The sequence below is a fragment of the Carcharhinus amblyrhynchos genome, unplaced genomic scaffold (assembly GCF_965287045.1).
Source record: "Carcharhinus amblyrhynchos unplaced genomic scaffold, sCarAmb.v2.hapA chromosome_261, whole genome shotgun sequence".
Taxonomy (NCBI): Eukaryota; Metazoa; Chordata; class Chondrichthyes; order Carcharhiniformes; family Carcharhinidae; genus Carcharhinus; species Carcharhinus amblyrhynchos.
In genome coordinates, this window is record NW_027650001.1 from 49,852 (window position 1) to 74,254 (window position 24,403).

Genomic DNA, 24,403 nt, shown 5'->3' on the forward strand with positions numbered 1-24,403 from the left:
TCCTATTTCTTATGTTCTTATGTTTTCCTCGAGTTTGCAGTTGATTCTTTTGCCATTCACCTTTAATTGGTGTCCTCAGATTCTTTACCCTTTCCTGACATAAATGTTGAACTTATCGATAAGTTAATACCAGTGTTTTCTTGTGCTACAATCCAGATTTAATGTGGAATAGTGCTCCAGGTGAGTTGATTCCAGTTGGTATTTTAGATACTTGTAAATGTTCCCTTCATTTTCATTCCTTTCCAGACTGAGTCAATAACCCAGTCCCCAACACCAGAGATCAACATTGTCCTTTTATGTTGCTAACAAATTTCTCAAATGGAGTATTTTAACAACAATTACATCTCTAATGTACACATTTAAAGGGCCCAATTCCTGCTTTTAGCTACATTCAAGGAAACCCCACAAACTTAGTAGAGGGATCAGGGCTATGCAGACTGGGCACAGGTTGTTCCAAACTAAACCAATATGCGTTAGTCATATTATGCCCAAATATCAGGTGTAGAGCATTTCAATTTCTACCCCAAATAATTCATTTTGAACATCATTTCAAAAATCAAGGTTTTATCCAATTTTCCTGCCATATCCCCTGCTTACCCAAAGCTTTCTTTCTTTTAGCTAGGATTTCTTCTGCTGTATCCTCCTCTTTCAGTTCTGACGGTGGCTCCTTTAGTGTAACTCCCTGAAGACATGTCCGAAGCAAGGCTGCAATTCTAGACGTCTCCTCTCTCCGGGTGCAGTAGACAATAATGGAATCCAAGGAGGCAAATCGGTCACCTCGGATCAAAGTTACAAGAGCCTGGGGCAAGAATACGGAATTTACTGAAAACCAGTACATGTCAAAAACAACACAACAGACAGCTTTTCAGAGGGAGTATCTACAATCTATAAGGACAAGGGCAGCAGACACATGGGAACACCACCGGCTGCAAGTTCCCCTCCAAGCCACAAATTATTCTTTTAAGATTCACAGATGTTTATGGCACAGAAAGAGGCTGTTTGGCCCATTGCGTCCATGCTGGTCAACAAAGATCTGACTACAATGGTCCCATTTCCAGTGCTTGGCACAGAGCAGAGGTGAATAAGTGAATATCTAAATAGTTCTTAAACGTTGAGAGTTTGACTCAACCACTGTTTTAGGCAGTGAGTTCCAGACTCCCCAACTCAGTAAAAAAAGTCTCTCCTCAACTCCCCTCTTCGCCTTCTACCTCTTTACCTTAAGTCCATGCCCCTTGGTTATTGACTCCTGTACTTATGGGGAAAGTGCCTTCCTAACCATTCCATGCCTTTCAATTGTATCCACCTCTATCAGCACCCCCCCTCAACCTTTGCTACTCCAAGGAAAATGGCCTCAGCCTATCCAATCTGTCTTCATAGCTCAGACCCTGTAGCCCATGCAGCATCTGGTGAATCTCCTTTGCTCTCCATCCAGTCTAATCACTCCTTCCTAAAATGTGATGACCAGAACGCCACACAGTACTCCAGCTATAGCCTAAGAAACATTTTTCACAGTTTCCCATGACCTTCCTGCTCTCGTATTCTATGCCTTGGCTAATAAAGGGAAGTATCCTATCTGCCTTTTTAACCACATTATCTACCTGCTCTGCAACCTTCAGGGATCTGTGGACATGCACGCCAAGGTCCCTCTGATCTTCAGTACTTTGCAGGATTCTACCACTCAGTGTAACCCTCTGTCTTGATAGCCCTTCCCAAGTGCATTACCTCATTTTTCCAGGTTAAATTCCAGTCTTTTCACTGTTGCTGGGCTAAAATCCTGGAATACGCACTATAAACTAACAATATGGCAGTTCAGGATGGCAGCTCACCACCACCTTTTCAGGGCAATTAGGGATGGATGTTCTTCTGGTCTACAAGACCAGCTTTTATTCGATGACGGTGCCCATGTTCTCAATCACACACAATTACAGATTTATGTGCAATCACCAGCAAGAACCAGATCATTTTCTCTCACTCCCTCTTATGGTGTATTATTAACAGTCTGATCAGGCCTTTACCTGGTCTCTGTCTCGGTCTGTAGACACACTAAGGAACAAATTGGCTGGTACGTCTGCAGAACGTACAGCTATTCCTTCCGCCTCCTGGATGTCAAGGTGATGTGCAATGTTCTGGGCTGTGGCTAGTGTGGCGGTAGCTGTTAATCCCAGCAGGCATTTCACTCCCAAACGTTCCTTCAGGACCTGCACATCAACACAATCTACTGAAGAACAAGAATATTAAAGAGAGACAAATTGCTCTATAGTCTTACTGATCACAGAATACTACAGTACAGAAGATGCCCTTCGGCCCATTGAGTCTGTAACAATGCATGAAATGCCCTGACCTAATCCCACTTGCCAGCACTTGGCCCATAGCCTTGAATGTCATGGCATGCCAAGTGCTCATCCAGGTACTTTTTAAAGGATGTGAGGCATCCCACCTCCAACACCCTCCCAGGCAGCGCATTCCAGATCGTCACCCCTACGGGTACAAAGGTTTTCCTCAAATCCCCTCCAAACCTCCCAGATTTAACCTGTGTCCCCTCGTAACGGACCCTTCAATTAAAGGGAACAGCTGCTCCCTATCCACACCCCTCAATCTTATATACCTCGATCAGGCCATTCTTCAGTCTTCTCTGCTCCAGAAAAAACAATACAAGCCTATCCAACCTCTCTTTATAACTTAAATGTTCCATCCCAGGCAACATCCTGGTGAATATTCTCTGCAGTGCAATCACATCCATATTCACAAGTTAAACTGAGTGTGTTAATCTAAGAACATAAGAACATAAGAAATAGGAGCAGGAGTAGGCCATCCAGCCCTTCGAGCCTGCCCCGCCATTCAATAAGATCATGGCTGATCTGTCGTGGCTCAGTTCCACTTTCCCGCCCTCTCCCCATAACCCTTAATCCCCTCTCTTATCAAGAACCCATCAACCCGCTTCTTAAAAATATTTAGCGAGGCAGCCTCCACCACTTCAACAGGCAGAGAATTCCAGAGATTCACCACCCTTTGAGTGAAGAAGTTCCTCCTCAACTCCGTTCTAAACCGCCTCCCCTTTATCTTGAGGCTGTGCCCCCTAGTCCTACTGTCTTTTTTGAGCGGGAAGAGTCTCTCCACCTCTATCCTATCCATCCCATTCATCATCTTATACGTCTCAATGAGATCTCCCCTCATTCTTCTAAACTCTAACGAGTACAAGCCTAGTTTATTCAGCCTCTCCTCATAGCTCAACCCCCTCAACTCCGGTATCAGCCTAGTAAACCTCCTCTGCACTCCCTCCAAGGCCAAAATATCCTTGCGCAGGTGCGGCGCCCAAAACTGCACACAGTACTCCAGCTGTGGCCTCACCAATGCCCTATACAGCTGCAGCAAGACCTCCCTACTTTTATATTCAATCCCCCTCACTATGAAGGCCAGCATCCCATTCGCCTTCCTGACCACCTGCTGCACCTGCAAGCTGGGTTTTTGCGATTCATGCACAAGGACCCCGAGGTCCCTCTGCACCGTCGCCTGCTGCAGTTTTTCGCCACGTAAGTAATAGTCCTTCCTACCATTCTTCCTACCAAAGTGGACCACCTCACACTTGCCAACATTAAATTCCATTTGCCATTTCCTGGCCCATTCGCCCAGCCTATCTAGATCCTTCTGCAGACTCTCCACACCCTCCGCACAATTTGCCTTTCCCCCAATCTTGGTGTCATCAGCAAATTTCGACACCCTACACTCGGTTCCCTCCTCCAGATCATCTATATAAATGGTAAATAGCTACTGGTTGAAAACCTGAAATAATTGAGGAAAGAGACAAATTTAATCAAGTTGCTAATGAACTGACATCAGCAGGCAATATTCTTTAGTCAGTGACTTGAGCATACTTCATTTCTTTCACCCTCATAACTTTCTCGCACACCTTGAAGGCCCCGGGGCCCCATTGGCCCCACGGGGCCCAGCCCCACCCAGCCCCCGATTAAGTGAGCAGAGGAAATGGTTTCTCTTTATCTATATGATCAAGTTCTTTATCAAACTAAAAATCTTGATCAGATCATCCAAACTGAAGGGTACACAGTCACACTTAATCCAATCTGTCCTCCAAATTTAACTGATTAATCCCTGGTATGACTCTCATGTAGGCTACCAGAGACTAAAATAATCCAGTGATAAAAACAGAAATTGCTGGAAATATTCTGCAGGTCAATCAGAATCTGCGAAGATAAAAGCGTGAGTGCTTCAGATCAATGAGATTTCATCAGGACTCCTAAAGGTTATAAACCTGCAACAGTAACAGCAGCTCAATTCTGTATTGCATTGAGATAACGGGCACCATTCGTTAAGTGTTTCGATTATTTATCGTACAAGAGAGTTGGCAAAGTGTGATGTCGTGTTGCAGGAGTGTATCATTCTGAAAACTGCCAGGTTCAAATTGGGTTTGTGTCATGCTAGCCCATTGCAACATCAGGAAGACAGTCAGGAGCTCGTTACAGGCAGGACTGGCTGAGAATCACCCAGGGTTTCCGCTACTTATCAGTAGCGAGTGAGTCCTTCAAGGAAATGCATCAGGGTGAAAACTGGGTAGGCCAAGAATGTAATGTTCATCAATTAACACTCGCACAGTTATGGTCCAACTGGACAAGGGTCTCACTCCACATTTTCAGAGGGGTGGCAGGAAACTGAAAAAATAATTAGATATTAAGTTTGAAATCTGATTATTTCCCTCAAGTTAATTCTGACCAGAGTTGCACTGCATCAGTTTCTAACACCATCACTGAGCTGTTCCTCTCCCTTACCTTGCACAGACGGAGGTAGCACGGTCTGAAGTTATGAGACCATTCAGAGACGCAGTGTGCCTCATCAATACAAGCAAAAGCCACTGGGGGAAGCTCATGTGCAGGTGGGAGGCAGCTCATTCCAGCCTGGCCACCACCTACCAGTGCCTCTGGGGAGAGCAACAGCACTTGGACCTTACCCTCTTTTACCTGTGGATTCAAAGGTGAACACATAAATTAGAGGAAATCCAAAATGACTTGCAGTTCAATTTAAAAATGTTTCTTACTGCCATCCAGTTAATTTATTTGATGTCTCTGAAGACGCTTTTTGTGCTCAAAGTGGGGACTTCCGCATTGTATCACCCAGTGTCAATACTGAGCACTCTTCGGAAAGGTAAAGCCTCCTCCACGTGGCAGCAATCCATTCATAAAGCTCTACACCACTAACCATCTATTGTGAAACCTTCCTCATGTTGTACTGTGCATTCTGTAGAGTGCTATCCCAATCAGTGTGACTGATTTGTCCGAAATGTTTTCTAACTTCCTGCATGTTGTTAGAGTTGCACTCATCCGGGTAAATTCCCAGAGTATCTGAGCATACTCTATACTTGTGCCTTGAGTGGCACGGTGATGCGGTGGTTTAGCACTGCTGTCTCACAGCGTCAGGGACACAGGTTCAATTCAGGCTTCAGGTCACTGTCTGTATGGAGTCTGCACATTCTGTGTCTGTGTGGGTTTCCTCCGGGTGCTCCAGTTTCCTCCCATCGTTCAAAGATGTGCGGATTAGGTTGATTGCCCATGCTAGATTGTCCATGTGTCAGGGGGACTAGGAGTGTAAATCTATGGGGTTGGGGGGGCTGGGATTGTTGGTGGTGCAGGCTCAATGGGTCAAATGGCCTCCTTCTGCATTGTAGATTCTAATAGAGCTCATCCAAAGAGCCAGGGCAGGCACAATGAACTGAAAGGCTTCCTTCTGTGTGGCATCTTTCTATATACAGCTCAAAGAACATTTATGAAGAGACCACCTAACCTTTGCAATAGCTGCTTCTCTCTGTGCTCTAGTCATACTGGAATGGATACAAACAGCCTTCAGTTTGGCAGGAAGTCCTGACACCTGCAGGAAATGAAAAATAAAGATGCAAAGTCAAGTGATTTCTCAACAATTAACTGATACCTGGGTACAACTATAAAGGGATGCAGGAGCAGAGGGACCTGGGGCAGGCACATGTGCACAGATCATTGAAGATGACAGGACAGGATGAATGTATGGTCAAAACTTACAGCATCCTGGGCTTTATAAGGGCAAAGTACAAAAGCAAAAACATAAACAGCAACAGCAAAAGCACGTTAAACCTTTCCAAAACACTGATTAAGCTCAATTAGAGCACTGTCACTAATTCAGGACAGTACATGAAGACATTGGAGAGAGTGTAGAAAAGATTCAAAAGAATGGTTCAAGGGATGAGGATCTTCAGGAAATTGGACTAAGCTGGGAGAAGAGAAGGTTGAGAGGCAATTTAACAAAAATATTCAAAATCTAGGTACACCCACAGTGGTGTGGGGGCGGGGGTTCCAGGATCTTGACCCAGTGACAGTGAAAGAATGGTGATATATTTCCACGTCAGGACAGTGGGTGAGTAACTTGAAGGTGAGCTGCTCCAGGTGGTGGTGTTCCCAGGTATCTGCTGCTCTTACCCTTCTCGATGGTAAAGGTCACAGGTTTGGAAAGCGCTGTCAAAGAAGCCTCGGTGAGTTGCTGTGGTGCATCTTGTAGATGGAACACATTGCTGCCACTGTACAGCAACGGTGCAGGGAGTGAATGTTTAAGGAGTTGGTTGGCGTGCTGATAAAGTGGGCTTCTTGATGATGGTGAGTTTCGAGTGTTGTTGGAGCTGCATCCATCCAGGCAAATGGCAGGTATCCCATTACATTCTTGACTCCTGTCTTATCGATGTTGAGCAGGCTTTGGGGAATCAGGAGCTGACTGGTGCATCACAGAACTTCCAGTCTCTGATCTGTTCTTGTAATCACAATATTTATACAGCTGGTCCAGTTCATGGTCAGTGGTAACCTCTAGGATGTTGATGACAGGGATTCAGTGATGTAGTTATTGTTGTAATGTAGTAAACATGGCAGCCAATTTGTGCTCAGCAAGATCCCATAAACAGCAATGTGGTAAATGACCAGATTTTTCATTCCTGGTAACAGAGCTCTGACAGACGCTGCCTGACCTGGTGAGTACTTACAGTTTATATTTCAGGTTTCTAGCATTTACAGCACCTTGTTTCAACTTATTCATTTTAATTCAGGTTCAAATGATGGTACCAACACCTCACACAGAATGCTAACAGTTTAAATCTATGATTGGGAAGCAATTGAAAGGGGATTCCTTCATTGTGTGGCAATTTAACAGGATTGAACAGAACTTATTCTCGCCTTATTCTCTTTATTAAGAGCTGCTGTGTTTTTTCTAGATTTGAGAATTTGACCCTCTGCTTAAAAACTAACAGGAACTGGAAAATCTGAAACAGAAAACTTCACCTGGTCATCCATCAACGAGACGAGGGGTGAAATCACCAAGGTGATGCACTTTGACCTCTTAGCATACAGGTATGCAGGTAACTGGTAGCAAAATGATTTCCCCATTCCGGTAGAAAGCACAACCAGAGTAGAAAGACCTAGTTTGGGGAAGAGAACAGAACAGACACAGGAGATCAGGAACTTCTGAAAATGTATTCAACAATGACTTTGACGTTTAATTGCTCAAGTTGAGGTTGCTTAACTTGCTGAAGCAGGGCAGATGATGCATTTCAAATTGCAAAGTATTCATGAAAACAGGAATCAAGGACAGATTACGATCTTTGCACTGATGAACTCACTCTCTCCCCCTTTCCCACCTATTGCAGCTTCACATTCTGAGTGTAAACCATTCCTGCCTCTGCTTACAGAACGTTCGCGGGCAGCGGGTGTTGGTAGCCAGCGTCAACAATTACAGCGTAAGCAGACTCCCAGTTCAGTGTTCTCTTAAATTCCCTGCCTGTGGAAGTTCACGTTCACAGTCTTCATTCCCATTCAGCTCATCTCAAAGAGAAATTCCAGCCACCCCAAAACAGTTTCATATCCTGCCCCTCTCCAACCCTCTGTATCCACAGCATCATTCCATAACCCTGTCTCCTAGCAACCCTCTGTATCCACAGCATCATTCCATAACCCTGTCTCCTAGCAACCCTCTGTATCCGCAGCATCATTCCATAACCCTGTATCCTAGCAACCCTCTGTATCCACAGCATCATTCCATAACCCTGTATCCTAGCAACCCTCTGTATCCACAGCATCATTCCATAACCCTGTCTCCTAGCAACCCTCTGTATCCACAGCATCATTCCATAACCCTGTCTCCTAGCAACCCTCTGTATCCACAGCATCATTCCATAACCCTGTCTCCTAGCAACCCTCTGTATCCACAGCATAATTCCATAACCCTGTATCCTAGCAACCCTCTGTATTCACAGCATCATTCCATAACCCTGTATCCTAGCAACCCTCTGTATCCACAGCATCATTCCATAACCCTGTCTCCTAGCAACCCTCTGTATCCACAGCATCATTCCATAACCCTGTCTCCTAGCAACCCTCTGTATCCGCAGCATCATTCCATAACCCTGTATCCTCGCAACCCTCTGTATCCACAGCATCATTCCATAACCCTGTATCCTCGCAACCCTCTGTATCCACAGCATCATTCCATAACCCTGTATCCTAGCAACCCTCTGTATTCACAGCATCATTCCATAACCCTGTATCCACGCAACTCTCTGTATTCACAGCATCATTCCATAACCCTGTATCCTCGCAACCCTCTGTATCCGCAGCATCATTCCATAACCCTGTATCCTCGCAACCCTCTGTATTCACAGCATCATTCCATAACCCTGTCTCCTAGCAACCCTCTGTATCCACAGCATCATTCCATAACCCTGTCTCCTAGCAACCCTCTGTATCCACAGCATCATTCCATAACCCTGTATCCTAGCAACCCTCTGTATTCACAGCATCATTCCATAACCCTGTATCCTCGCAACCCTCTGTATTCACAGCATCATTCCATAACCCTGTATCCTCGCAACTCTCTGTATTCACAGCATCATTCCATAACCCTGTATCCTAGCAACCCTCTGTATCCACAGCATCATTCCATAACCCTGTATCCTCGCAACTCTCTGTATTCACAGCATCATTCCATAACCCTGTATCCTAGCAACCCTCTGTATCCACAGCATCAATCCATAACCCTGTATCCTCGCAACCCTCTGTATTCACAGCATCATTCCATAACCCTGTATCCTAGCAACCCTCTGTATCCACAGCATCAATCCATAACCCTGTATCCTCGCAACCCTCTGTATCCACAGCATCATTCCATAACCCTGTATCCTAGCAACTCTCTGTATTCACAGCTTCATTCCATAACCCTGTATCCTCGCAACTCTCTGTATTCACAGCATCATTCCATAACCCTGTATCCTCGCAACCCTCTGTATCCACAGCATCATTCCATAACCCTGTATCCTCGCAACCCTCTGTATTCACAGCATCATTCCATAACCCTGTATCCTAGCAACTCTCTCCAGCATCATTCCGTAACCCCAACTCCTCAAGCAATCTCTTGATGGTTGCACTGTGCTGATAGCTAAACCCTAATCAATACTCCTGAGCTCACTGATCACAGATTTCCATTCCTAATTACCCACTGATCCCAACAAATCCATTATTTCCAAATGCTTGAGACGTTTTTCCTGGTTCCCACTTTGCCACTTCCTTGTATGCACTCAGCCATCTCCAAGCTTCCAGCACTCTCCATCACCATACCAATTCTCCCAAATCCCAATACTCACTGACCTTGCATCCTCCCTCCCATTCTCTATTCAGAGACTCAGATTCTTTTCCGACATTCTAGCACTGGCTGTAACTTCCCACCAGGCACTGGCTCATCTCCATTCTCCACGTCTAATGTGGTGTAACCAGCTCCAAGGGAGGTGGTAAATATAAAAAGTCTGTTGTTTTAATGAGAAGCCACGAGTAAGGCCTCCTTTCCCAGTCCACAGCAAAATTGCAGGATGCTGCTGGCTATACTCACTCATCTCCTGTTCACCTCTCCTCATCCACCCTGCCACACTGCAGACCTCCCCAAGGGGCTGCTGCCAGCCCAGAGTAATCTCCTCCAAATGGAAATCAGTATCAGGATGTCTAATTGATCTCCATTGCTACCAAATATATGAGATCAGAGGGAGAATTCTGATCAGAGCTCAGGCCCCTCTTTGGAAGCAAAGATTGATTCCAACAATTTTTTCCTCTGATGGAGAAATCTAGCACGAGGGGGCATAGCTTTAAATTAAGGGGGGGTAGTTATAGGACGGATGTCAGGGGTAGGTTCTTTACCCAGAGGGTGGTGAGGGATTGGAATGCCCTGCCTGCTGCAGTTGTAAATGCGCCTAGTTTGGGGGCGTTTAAGAGATCCGTGGATAGGTTTATGGACGAAAAGGGATTGGTTTAGGTTAGTGGGTCATTGTTTTGTAACTGGTCGGCGCAACATCGTGGGCCGAAGGGCCTGTTCTGCGCTGTAATGTTCTATGTTCTAACACCTTATTCAAAGGAAAAGCACTTTCCCCAATTCACCAACTAGCACTAGCACCACCCCCAACCCCACTATCACACACTTAGAAAAAAGCAAGGCCTGAAATTGGAATCAAAGTAAACAAACATCAATTTCATAACATTACACAACAAAAACAATTTTATTATTTCAATGATAGTCACTGCAAGCACCAGCAGAATTTATTCATAGCAGGTATATGAGAAATTAAACAAAAACAATCTGAAAATCAAACTGTTAAGAGTTTGCAAAACCCTAAGCGTATCCCTGGAGCCAGGAGTAACCCTCCCAAATGGCTCAATGTCTCAACACTGATGTGATCACACCATATAAACATTTGCCTGATATTAAGGGAGAGTTGAGAGTACCCGCCATAAAGGCAATGTAAACAAGTGTAAAGTGTACAAGTAATTTCAATCGAATGAGGGTTGAATAGGGGAGGATTTAATTAAGGTGTTCAAAACTATATCGAACAGATAAACAGATTTAAAATAATTGTTAAAAGAAATAAAGGATAAGGAGATTTTATTTTACAGAAGTTCAAGTATACTGCCTGAAAGGATCTGGAAATAGATTCAGTACAAATTACAAAAGGGAATTAGCTCCTTCTCTGCAGCGTGGTATGAAGTAATTAAGGAATAGGGTCACACCTATTTTTGCTGCAAATTGTACTGCACCGTGGTCTCAGCTGAAGGATTCTTTCCCTCACATACCTGATAAAATCCTCATCACTGTTAGTTCCTGTCCCGGTCTGAATGAATGGTATCCGAGCTCTGACAGACCTTCATGGACCTCTGCTGGAGTAACTGACAGAGAGAAAAACACAGTTAATAAATGAAATGCAATCCAAGCATTTGTTTCCATGTCATCCATAGCTCAGTTACCACTGTCAGAAAGTTGAACAGTCAAGTTCCACTCCACAAACAGAAGTACAGAAATCCAGGCCAACTCACCCAGCACAGTCTGAGTACTGCACTGTGGTTGCGATTACAGTATTTCTGATAAGACATTAAACTGAGGCATCGTATGTTGTTGGAGTTGATGCACAAGATCCTGCGCACTATTCAAAGTAGTGCATGCAATTTATCATTGGGACTCTGGATAGTATTTCATCCCTCAATCTATATCACGAATTAACAAATTTTCTGATCATTATCACACTGCTGTTTCTATGACTGTGTGATTAAAGTTGGCTGCTACATTCCTTACATTATAGCAGCAATGACAGTCTTTGGGACATCCTGAAAAATGCTAGAAATTAGAAATGCCAGGCATGGCACCAATGAGCCCCAGCAGAAACTGGAGTCAATAGAAATGATGGGAATAACTTCCAACTGGTTGGAATCATGATGAATGGTGGAGCAGGCTCGAAGGGCCAAATGGCCTCCTCCTGCTCCTATGTCTTTCTATGTCATACCTATGACCTTTCCATCCTCTCCAAGCTTGTACAGAGGTTCCACGGGTGGTGGGGCTGTTGGCTGCTCAAACGTGGGACGAACAGCGTTCAGTAGGGCTTCAGGCATTGGCTCAACTGGATCTCCTGCATTACCTGGAACTGAGATACCTGCAATAAATTTGGGATACTCAAGAACGTTTTCCTGGTTATAGACAGAACAAAAAATTTTGAAAAATTACATTTCTGAATCACTAAAGGATCAATTTCACAGTCAGCAGCCTTAAATAGTAATTATAAAACATTAAAAAAGGGTCAATTTTAACTGCGTCTGTCTGGCAGGAGGTTGGCTCACAGTTTATACCCATCCAGTTGGAGGGGAGGCAATGGCCTTGTGGTATTATCGCTAAACTATTAATCCAGGAACTCAACAAATATTCTGGGGAAATTTGAATTCAAAATTTTTTAAAAATCTGGAATTAAAGGGGGGAAAGAAATCTGCCATCCTTACCTGGTCTAGCCTACATGTGGCTCCAGAGCCACAGCAACCACCCCCAGGCAATTAGGGGTGGGTAATAAACGCTGGGCAGCCAGTGACACCCATGTCCCACGAATGAATAAAAAGAAAGTTTTCCTTTCCAATATCATAATACAAGAACATTGGGGTAAATTACAGCTAACGCACAGCTTAAGTTACAGACGCAGAGGAGAAACAGGTCCAAACATGGGCAAACTGGTATTGTGGGGAACTGAGACACTTCCATAGTGCTGCTGTGAATAGTTCCATAGTACTCTCTGCATCCTTTCAGGGGAGTCAGTCCATCCATGGACCCTGGAGAATATTACCAAGGTTTACCCTGGCCTTACCACATGCAGATGTCACTCCTATCACAGCATGTCTCATTTTGGTCCAAACTGCAAGTGACCAATTAGGTGAATTAACGATGGACTTTTTAAACATGTTATCACAGAATTAGAATCACAGGCAGGAGGCCATTTGGCCCATCTTCAGGAATCCTTTCCTCCAACCCACATACAAAATGCTTTTCAAAAACATTTTGCTCTAACCACTTCCTTTACAACTGTTTTCATTCAATGTCAGCATTCTCTCATCACACCCTCCTACCTCTCACACTTCCACACATGGACGTCAACCTCGCCACCTCCTCCAGAGTGGGCAATGGAGTAGTGTCGTTATCTGTCATCTCAGATGTTTCCACTTGCTCCTCAGAAACTGCTTTAAACCCAGTGTTATGACCTGAGGAAAGGAACAACAATGTTACAGTACTGACGCTCAGCCAATGTTGTATCCACGTTGCTATTGACCCTTTTATTCCACGAGCTATAACTTCTGTCTGTTGTACAATCTTCTATCAAATGCCTTTTGGAAAGACATGTAAACATCAACAGCATTTCCTCATCAACCCTATTACCTCTTCGAGCATCTCCAGCAAGTTAGTTAACATGATTTTCCCACAAGAAACCCAAGCTGGGTCTCCATAATTTGCACACAAGATAATTAATCCTGTACCAAATTATAGTTTCTTGAAGTTTCCATACAACTGAAGTTGGCCTCCAAGTATAAATCCCCTTTTTCATCTCTAAACAGCCCTACTCCTCCCTTCACCACACCTTTTAGTATTTATTTCTGCCTATAGAAGACTGTGGAATTTCCTTTCATGTTAGTTGCCAGTCTCTTTTCATACTCCCTTTTCGCATCTCTCATTTTGCTTTTATTATTAATCGTCTAGTCACTAAATAGCCTCCTTGCTCTCATCTCCCTATCCCTAATCAACAAAATACATTTAATCCAGGTAAGTTTCCATCAAATAAGATTTATAGATCACATAATCTATCCACTAAGTAGAAGCAAGCAATTGAAGATCCGAGATTAAGTATTTGTGAATGAGTCACATAGATTCAAAATAGTAACTGCTTCTCCCTCCACAGATGCTGCCAAACCTATTGAGTTTTTCCAGAATTTTGTTTTAGCTAATTTGATCTCAGCTTAGGTTTACAGAATCACTATTTTCCATTGGTTCCAGCAGACACAAACTTAGCCACTCTCAACCCATCTCCAACAAGCACAGAAAAATACGGTGCACAGACTGATACTTAATTCACATTAGGAGGTTTGGATAGGAGTGATAGATTATTTAGCCTCTTACTCTGCCATTTAATATGTTCACGGCTGATCAGATGGTGGTCTCAATTCCTTTGTCCTTCCTAGACCCTACACTCTTTGATTCCCTTGCCAATCAAGTATTTATCTAATTTAGCCTTAAAAATATTCAATGACCCAGCTTTAACACTGCTCTGGGGAAGGAGATCCACAGACTCAAACCTCGAGAGAAAATAAATTTCTCTCATCTGTCTTGAATGGAAGACCCCTTATTTTTAAATTATGTTCTCCCAGTTCGAGATGCACCTGTAAGAGGGAACATCCTCGCAGCATCCACTCTGTCATCCATCGAACCTGCACTACATCAATCACAGCAATAAGCCTTTTGGCAATAACTGAGATGAAATATTAACCAGCACCTGAATGGAGGGACAATTAATAATATTTATTCACAGGCAACCTTGATCCAGTAACCTGGTCCCTACTTTAACCGTCTCCACCTGGCAGTAAAATCATCTCTCTATGAGCTGCCGTTTTGAGCTATCTGGCAAGACTAACCAGAAGGACGTGTGCAGACTGGGTCCAATCATGTCATCAGGAGAGCCCAAGTGGGGGTAGGAGAGACTGTATCAACTCTCAAACAAAACATCATGTCTGCTGCCAGCTTGTGTTCCCACTCACTGGGGAGGCTACCAAGTGTGACCTCCCCTCATCACTGGAAAATAATAACTGTTTCCTTTTGTGGACAATCTCAAACAGAAGAATTTTATGGCTACAGGTATGCTCACCTCGACCCTTGCAGTTCTTGGCCCAATGACCTGTTGCTCCACAGCGGAAACACACGTCTCCGCTCCTATTAAGTCGACCACCACCACCACCAAACCGTTCGCCTTTCATCTGTAATTTCTGCTTCCAAGCCTTTGGAAATCCACATCAGAAAAACGTACATTAATGAACTATCACAAAACACTACTCGCTTAGCACTGATAATCTTCTGACAAAAGAGATATTTCTTATAATGTCACCAAGTAATGACTCCTTTCCCATTGCAGTGATGTGATTGGCTAAATCTCAGGTAACAGTTATATAACTAAAAGGAGTGTTAATTTTTTGCCCCAGATAGATAACATCACTTATTATGGCAATAAAGTTCTGGCCCATTTTACAAGCTTCTTTCACTAGTTGCAAGGAACAAAGATTTGGAACATAATTTCCCCAGTGAAGCAGTCGAGGCTGCATTGTTGAATGTTTTTAAGGCAAAGATAGATAAATGTTTGAATAGTAAAGGAATTCAGGGTTATGAACAGCGGGCGGGTAAGTAGACCTGAGTCCACAAAGGGATCAGTCATGATCTTATTGAATGCAGGAGCAGGCTCGAGGGGCCAAATGGCCTCCTCCTGCTCCTAATTCTTATGTTCTTATAATTTGCATTGTTTCTGGATTTCCAGATCAGTAACAAACATCACCTCAAAACAGAAGTTACTACTTCAATATTCAAACAAAATAACACAATCAGATTCTGCAGCGGAACTCGACTTATATCCAGTACCTGTTTGCGAAGATACGCTCCTCTTAACAACCCCCCTTTGACATGTGATTTCTTCTTTAGGTTGATCCTCACAAAATTTCCATCCTTTTTAGGTGGCGCGATTCTATAATAGATTAACAAATACATATCAGAGAAGACTGGTCAAACAGCCAGTGCCCAATCTGACTACACTGTAAACCTCTTGACCAAACTCCTTTTACTCTCAGCACTAATGATATGAGTTATTAACTAATGTTTTGGTATTGTCATGTATAAATGATACAAACTAAATGAGTAACACCTGCACTGATAACTAATCTCTGTTACAAACCTAACAAAATGCCATTGTTGACACATAAAACCAACCAACCAACACCAGAAGTGATTGAAGCAGTAAGTTAGCGGGGAGAGGTTATAATGAATCCAGCATTCACGAAGTTGACGTTTGAGTCAAGAATCCTAACCGTGTAATCGATTATGATCTCAAGTGGCTCATGTATTGTGAAAGTAGGAAGATTAAGATTAAATAAACATAATTCACAAAGCCTACATGAGCAAATTGAAAAAGCACTGAAGAGGCAGCTCGGAAGATCACATTCAAAGAGCATTCTCCATCCTAATATATAATCGCATTTCCCCCAACTGGAACAGGACAAGCGGCTTTATCTCAGTGCTTGGCCCAGTAATAGAGATAACAAAACTACAACCAATGTAGGATTTTGTTCTGCTCAATAAAGTTTTTAAATAATTAGAAAGCAAAGTTACATCTTTCTTACATATCTGGCATCAGTGTTTATACATACCCCACTGCACTGCTCTTTTGAGTCTCTGATCTGAAGCAGTCTTCTTCCACATCTCCATACAGGTTCTCCCTCAGCATCTCAGGATTTGGTTTTCTCTGGTCTCCGGTTATAGATGGATTACTTTCATCTTCCACAGTTTTGAAATCAGCTTTGGAAGTTTTTTTCTTCTGTTTCTGATCTGAGGTAGCGCCTGAAGATCTTGTTGCTTTTCTTCGCTTTTTAGCATTGCCTTCGAGGTGTTCGCAAGCGTCAGCACTCTTCACATCTGCTGCTGATTTTCTCCGTCTCTTTTTGTTGCTTGCCTTGCTATCTTCTGAGCATGTCCCAGGATTCAGCACATCAATAAAGTGTTCACCTTTGGCCTTTATCCCATTAAGCTCTGCTGTGTCACAAGTCTGCTGTGAAGAATCTTGGCCATTGGAACTGCTCTCTTCTGTAATCGATAAATTGGGGTTTAATTGGCACTCCAATCTACTTTTGGTTACACTTTGTATTTTCCCCGTATTGAGGTTTTTTGGGCAACTGTGCACATCCTGGAAACAGTCATTCTCTGATTCTGCAGGCTTTTCAGAATTGGTTATATAACTAGTGGGAATTAATGGCTTTTTATCTCCAGCTTTTAAAGAGACGTCACTATACAATGACAGCATATCATCAATTGATGTAGAAGTCCGACTCACGGAACAAGGCATTTTATTGACTGTTGGAAAGGCACCACTTTGGTGCAGAGGCTTCTCACGGGTAATAGTGTCATTTGAACAGAAAGGTTTGTCACTGGCTTGTAATGTAGAGTCACTGAAAGACACAGTGTTCACTTCAGGTGAAAGCTTCCTACAATCAACATTTGTCCCAGTGGCTTGGGGTGAACTGCCCGAAATCTGTAGCTCCACATCTGGTTGTATTCTGTCCTGGCACCTATCTAACCAGCCAAGATCAATGGAGGATATTCTCCTTGCCACACTCTGCTGCAATCGTTGTAATTTATTTACAGATTGGGGAGTCCATGCTTGGGCTCGGAGCACCTTTGATGGAGAAAAGCCCTTGACAATTGGGTGCAGAAATTCCAATGGGTCAGCCCCATTGAGAGTGTCTTTGGCTGCAGACAACCGATCTTCAGAAACTTTGGGCATGACAGGATTGGTTCCAATAACTTGATCGACTCCCTTACCCTTCAACTCTTCGGATATCCGTGGCTTTCTTGGGGTTAATGACTTACGGAGAGAAACTGGCCTTTCCTTTCAAAAAGAAATGTATACTGTTTGTGGTAGTCTTTTATAAATTCAAGACATTTAAAATCAAGCTGTTAAGACTATTAAGTATCTTTTAAATTAAAACTCACTGGTGTTGCAGCACCTATTCTCAAGATAGTTACAAGGTAGAAATGTTTTTCTTTCGTGAGGTCACCCAATTCAAATGCAACTTTTCTTCTCTCCCTAACTGTCTGATGTTCCTCTTTTTTAAACAACTGTTTAATTCTCCTTTAAAAGAATTTACGGATTCTGCTTCAGACAAATTCCACATTCCAACCATCCTCCTTGTATAGATTTAACTTTCTCTTTAATTCCTTACTTGGAGGATCTGCTATCAGCCATGGTGCCAGATACACAGCATTGATCACCAACCTGTTTGACAGAGAATAATCTGTCCTGGTCCCTCCTCACTGACGCTATAGTTAAGAAAACCCGTCAATTCCTCTACTTTCTGAGGAGGCTAAGGGAATTTGGCATGTCTGCTATGACTCTCACCAACTTTTACAGATGCGCCATAGAAAGCATTCTTTCTGGATATATCACAGCTTGGTATGGCTCCTGCTCTGTCCAAGACCACAAAAAAACTACAAAGGGTTGCGAACAAAGCCCAGTCCATCACGCAAACCAGCCTCCCATCCATGGACTCTGTCTACACTTCCCGCTGCCTCAGAAACGAAGCCAGCATAATCAAGGACCCCACGCACCCCGGACCTACTCTCTTCCACCTTCATCCAGCAGGAAAAAGTCTGAAAACAAGTACCAACCGACTTGAGAACAACTTCTTCCATGCTGCCATCAGACCAGAATGGTCCTATCATGTAATAAGCTGGTCTTTCTCTTTACTAATAAGTAAACTTTAAACTTTAACACTATATTCTGCAACCCCATTCTTTCCTCCTTATCTATGTATGGTATGCTTTGTCTGTACAATTCACAACAAACATTTTTCACTGTATCCCAATATACGTGACAATATCAGTGACTGAAGTAGGTACTCTCCTCAGTCAAACAGGCTGTGGGGCATGAGATGTCCCCCGTGGCTGCCCAGAAATCCACAACAGAAGCGTGCAAGCGTAGATATTAACACAAGGTTGGGTTTGGACTTGATGGAAGTAAGCTATTTACTCACATAATTACCAATAAGGCAAGGCTGGGAGACTGGGACTTCAGAAATCAAACCCAAACAATAAGTCAACACCTTCAAGCTGGGCGGCGATGGAAGATGAGACCAAGTTTAATACTTGCCTTTCCTGACATTCCCAGTTTCTCCTTCAATTTCATTCCATAGTACTGGGCCGATGCTTTGAGGGCACTGTGCTCCTTCAACGCAAGCTTCGGAACATCTCTGTTCTGACGATTAAGATGCGATCCCCAAACGTCACATTCAGGGGTCTGGAAACAGAAATCAGCTGATTGTATTCTGTTCCAAGCTGGCATCCCTCTTCAGCCACTAATATGACCAATAACCAGTTGCAAAAATATGCATCAACAGGCACTGGAAGGCTCAATCAGCCAACCAATCACAGAACATTTTCAGATTATTACTCTAATACCCAGTTATAAGGTTATAAATCTTAACTGGGAACCATCATTATTAAAATCTGACAGATGTATCAGGTAAAGTGAAGACACCATGCAACGGACTAAATCTCATGCTGACTTATTCAATATCCACTTAGCTCTCAGTGGTTAGAATTCCCTTACCCTTTGTGTGAAATGTTTCTGCTCGTAGTCTCGAATGGCCTGGCTCCATTTTAAAACTGTTCAAGAAACACACAATCTCTCAGTGCAGATCGCGTCTACACTGACATGAGAAACACCTGAACTCCCACCTAATCCCATTTACCAGCATGTGGCCCATCTCCTTGAAGGTTATGATGTACCAAGTGCTCAACCAAATACTTTTTAAAGGATGTGAGGCAACCCACCTCCACCACCCCCCCAGGCAGCGCATTCCAAATTGTCACCACACTGAGTAAAAAAGATTTTCCTCATATCCTTGCCAAACTTCCTGCCCCACATCCTGAATCTTGCGACTGACCCTTCAACTAAGGGAAACTGCTGCTCCTCATTCAAACTGTCCTTGCCCCTCAATCTTGAGCATCTCGATCAGGTCGCCCCTCAGTCTTCTCTGCTCCAATGAAAACAACCCAAGCCTATCGAACCTCTCCTCATAACTTAAATGTTCCATCCCAGGCAGCATCCTGGTGAGTCTCCTCTGCACCCCCTCCAGTGCAATCACATCTGAGAACTGCGTACAGAGACAGACAGTCTCTTATTAAAGGATGCAAATGCGTTGGAAACAGATGCAAGGTGGTTGATCAAAATAATACCGGGGATTGGCAATATCAAGGCAGAAGTAAAAGATCAAACAGGCTAGGTTTGAATCTGCTGAAGTTTAAAACAATAAGAGACAACTTGATTGAAATATACAAGATCCTGAGGGATTGTGACAGGGTTGACATGGAAAGGAGGTTTCCTCGAGAGAGAATCTAGTACTGAGGTCATCAATTTAGGACAGAGATTAGGAAAAAAAATTCTCAGTGTCATGAGTTTCTGGAACTCTGCTTCCACCACCTTTTGAGGAAGAGAGTCTTTGAATTTTTTAAGGCAGAGCTGGTTAGATTTTTGATAATCAAGAGGACTAAATGTTAAATGGGTTGCGTCACATCCTTTAAACGTTACTGGGGTAAGTGAGAATGTGGAATTGAAGTTACACTTAGATCAGCCATGACCTTATTGAATGAAGTGGCCAAACTCCTGCTTCTAATTTAGATGTTCAGATAGACACAAGCCTAGAATTAGAAATCATAGAAAACTACAATTATTAGGCACGATCAGCCAGTGCAATAACTGCCAGACTAGCCAGCAACATCCACATCCCACAAACTAATAAAAAACGTCTTGTTCAGATGTCTCAGCCCATGCTGCTCCTCTGTCTCCAAGTGACCAGATAGAGTGAAGAGATCTTGATCAGCACTGCAATCAATACCATTCTAAACACAGAGAACAAATTATAGAAGGGAGAGCCAGACAAAACTGACAATTCAGAAAGGTAGACTCGCCTTCTCTTCTTCTTGGCTCGTGTTCAGCAAGGGTTTCCTGCCAGGATCTAAATGTGAACTTTGATTGTTCTCTGCATGATGTCCCTCCCGATTTTGCTTGATAGCTCTGTACTCCCTATACAATTCTAAAAATTCAAAATATTAATTATCAGTCTGGCCTGGGATATAAAAATGGTTTAGTCTATTACACAATGGAGTTACTTTACAACATATTACAATCCAAGCAGACAGGTACTATCTACATAGGACAAAGCAGGCTGGATAGTTCCAGTCGCTGACACATTGTCCAGTTGAGAAAGAGAAACCGGATGTTTAAATCCTCACTAAATGTTCACTACAATTATTAAAAAAGGAACAAATAAGTCAATCTCAAATCATGTGAGAAAACGGAGACAAATTTTGCAAGAACCCAAAATATTGTGTTAGGACTTATCAAAAAACCATCAAGTTGGTGAATGACGTGATATGAATGAGCTACAATCAGCAGGAAATCTGGGGTCAATTTCTTGACCTTGATAGATGCAGGTTCCCTGCAGCAAGAGTGAGAATCTGGATGGCTGTGTTACCTTCCCAGTAAGAAGTCTGACAACGCCAGGTTTAAGTCCAACCAATTTATTTGATAGTAAATTTAGTTTACTATCAAATAACTTGGTTGGACTTAAACCTGGTGTTGTCAGACTTCTTACTGTGTTTACCCCAGTCCAATGCCGGCATCTCCATATCATGATTACCTTCCCGGTGCCAGGTTTCAGGACATTTTCTCCTCCACCCACTCACATTGCTCTCCCTTCCTCTATTCCCAGTATTGGAACCACCATTCGCAGGGTTATCACCCATGGTTCAACTTCTCCGATATTCTCCTTTGTCAACTTCACTGCTTCTACCATTCAAACTCCAACTCATTTTAGTTATCTTCAGCTACACTAAGACCCACATTCCCTTCACTCCTAGCCATGCCAAGCTTTAATGACTTCCCACTTCACGCAGTCAAACTCAAGATCCTTGTTTGAAGCTTCAACTCCTATGATCTCCTCCTTCTCTCCCTCACTGATCTACTCTAGCCTCACGTGAACACCCTCCAGTCCAACTCTGTCTACTTTCCTCTCTCTGCTTCCTGTGCTCCAGCATCATCAGTGTCTCTTTAAAACACTTCAGCTTTCTCTCTGCAATTCCGTTTTTGCCTTACAACCTCCCTCCTAACATTCCCATCCAATTTTCTCAACTTGCTCCCTTTTATTGTTCACGAAGCAACACAAATGTATTAATAAAGATGTGTGCTTTCAGTGACAAAAACTGAGGTCAGAATGACGTAGCACCAGGGGAAATCAGTAAAACCTATAAAGGAGAAATGTTGCAAATGTAATTTTCGCTCGATGTGTTGTGTGCATGCTCCCATATCCCCAGAGTAAAAAATTTTCAATCATTCTCTCCCTCCACAAAAACAATCCTCTGCAATGTGGAACCAGCACATATTCCTTTCATTCATTACTTACTTTGTGTCTCCTCCGAAGCACTAGCCACATCCACCTGAATGAGGGGAAATTAAGGAATAGTTAATTTTTCTGTACAGTAGCAGCTCATTTCACAACAGGACTATCATTTAGAATATCTGATCCCATAGAAACTTATAAAATTCTAACAGGGTTATAGAATGATCTCCTACAGTGCCACTTAGCCATTGAGTCTGCACAGACCACAATCCTACCCAGGCCCTATCTCCATAACCCCACATATTTACCCTGCTAATCCCCCTGACATTAAGGGGCAATTTGGCATGGCCAATCAACCCAACCCACACATCTTTAGACAGAGAGGAAACAGGAACACCTGGAGGAAACCCACAGAGAAACGGGGAGAACATGCAAACTCCACACAGACAGTTACCCGAGGCCGGAATTAAACCCTGGTCCCTGGCGCTGAAGCAGCAGCGCTAATACTGCACCACAATGCCGCCCAGGTGTGTTAGACAGGGTAGATTCAGAAAGAATGTTCCCAATGGTGTGGGGGCCAGAACTTGGGGGTCATAGTTTGAGAATAAGAACTGAAGTCAGGAGAAATGTCTTCATCCAGAGGGCAGTGAATGTGTGGAATTCACTACCACAAAACATTGTGTGATTTCAAGAAGAAATTAAATAAAACTGTTTGGGGGTAAAGGGATCAAGGGATATTGGGGGGAAGAATCAGGACATTGAATTCAATGATCAGCCATGATTGAAACAAATGGCAGAGCAAGCTCGAAGTGTCAAATGGCCTACTCCTGCTTCTACTTTCTATGTTTCCATGAAGCTATGGTCATGTTAGTCAGACCCATCATTCCACAATATCATTTATTGCTTTCCCTCTGCATAATCAAGCACCAAATCATACCAAGTGCAAGTTTTGAAATATTGTGAATGATCTGTAAAACTATGCAAAATCTTTTAAATACAGTTACTCAATAAATGTACTAAGAAAAGCCCCACCTTTTATCTGGTCATTTTTTTCACGTGTTGCAAGGATGTGAAAAGTCAAATTCTTTTTGAATGACCCCAAGGGTTTCATCAGAGCTGGTTTATTTTGATGGTTAATTTAATTTGTTTAATTCAGACAAATGTGAGGTAATGCATTTTGGAAGGTCTAATACAGATAGGAAATTAACAGTAAATGGCAGAACCCTTAAGAGTATGGGTAGGCATACTCTTAAGGGTTCAGGTACACAGGTCACTAAAAGTAGCAACGCAGGTGGAGAAGGTAGTCAAGAAGACATACGACATGCTTGCCTTCATTGGCCAGGCATTGAGTTTAAAAATTGCCAAGTCATGTTGCAGCTTTATAGAACCTTAGTTAGGCCACACTATCAGAAGGCTTTGGAAGAGGTATAGAAAAGATTTACCAGGATGTTACCTGGTATGGAGAGTATTAGCAACAATGAGGAAATTTTGGAGAGACTTGGTTTGTTCTCACTGGAATGATGGATGTTGAGGGGCAACCTGATAGAAATCTACAAAATTGAGGGGCATGGACTGAGTGGATAGTCAGAAGCCTTTTCCCAGGGTGGAAGAGTCAATTACTAGTGGGCACAGGTTTACAGGAGATGTATGAGGCAGATTATTTACAGAGTAGTGGGTATTTGGAACTCATTGCCAGGGAGGTAGTGGAAGCGGATACGGTAGTGACTTCTAAGGGGCATCTTGACAAATACATGAATAGGACGGGAATAGAGGGATACGGTCCCCGGAAGGGTAGAGGGTTTTAGTTCAGTGGGGAAGCATGGTCAGTGCAGGCTTGGAGGGCCAAAGGGCTTGTTCCTGTGCTGTAATTTTCTTTGTTCTTTGTATAGGAGCTGCCAGTTTAATCAACTTCTAGTTGTTTCCAAAGCAAGGATGCCAGAGTTTGAGCTCAGGTGCCTACTTTAGTTGGCTTCCGTCTGTGTTCCCGAAAGAATGAAGTCTCCCACTCCTTCAGCACAAGTTTTAACTCATTATATCGATCCATTTTCCAGCAGCTGTCTGCACTGGCTCCTCTTAAATCTTCTGTTTGTTTTCTCCTGCCCCTATAGAAACAAAGACCCAACTGAATATTAAATTATTGGGAGATTCAGAAGATTAAAACAATTATTTTTCAACTCAGTCACAATGAGCAAGGGATACCCATCACTGATGCACAGCAGCAGTTGTATGAACCATCTACAAGATACACTGCAGAAACTCACCAAGGCTCCTTCCACAGCACCTTCCAAACTCGTAACCTCTACCAGCAATGAAGGACAAGGGCAGCAGAACACCACCTGAAGGCTCCCCTTCAAGTCACTCACCAACCTGACTTGGAAACATATCGGCCTTTCCTTCAC

General features: G+C 43.2%; 1 protein-coding gene across 1 annotated transcript in view; it reads right to left on the minus strand.

Moving 5' to 3' along the window:
• recql4 (RecQ helicase-like 4) overlaps positions 1 to 24,048 on the minus strand; it is a 56,104-nt gene extending 32,056 nt beyond the window's left edge. The window contains exons 1-15 of the mRNA XM_080183350.1: positions 23,965 to 24,048; positions 22,068 to 22,101; positions 20,575 to 20,699; positions 18,755 to 18,901; positions 16,260 to 17,494; positions 15,478 to 15,580; positions 14,717 to 14,846; positions 12,933 to 13,064; positions 11,831 to 11,977; positions 11,127 to 11,219; positions 7,302 to 7,438; positions 5,791 to 5,874; positions 4,782 to 4,970; positions 2,016 to 2,198; positions 598 to 799 (exon numbers count right to left, since the gene is read on the minus strand). Coding sequence (XP_080039476.1) covers positions 598 to 799; positions 2,016 to 2,198; positions 4,782 to 4,970; positions 5,791 to 5,874; positions 7,302 to 7,438; positions 11,127 to 11,219; positions 11,831 to 11,977; positions 12,933 to 13,064; positions 14,717 to 14,846; positions 15,478 to 15,580; positions 16,260 to 17,494; positions 18,755 to 18,901; positions 20,575 to 20,699; positions 22,068 to 22,101; positions 23,965 to 24,048 — 3,025 coding nt within the window. The remainder of the gene's footprint in view (positions 1 to 597; positions 800 to 2,015; positions 2,199 to 4,781; positions 4,971 to 5,790; positions 5,875 to 7,301; positions 7,439 to 11,126; positions 11,220 to 11,830; positions 11,978 to 12,932; positions 13,065 to 14,716; positions 14,847 to 15,477; positions 15,581 to 16,259; positions 17,495 to 18,754; positions 18,902 to 20,574; positions 20,700 to 22,067; positions 22,102 to 23,964) is intronic.
• Positions 24,049 to 24,403: the final 355 nt, after the last annotated feature.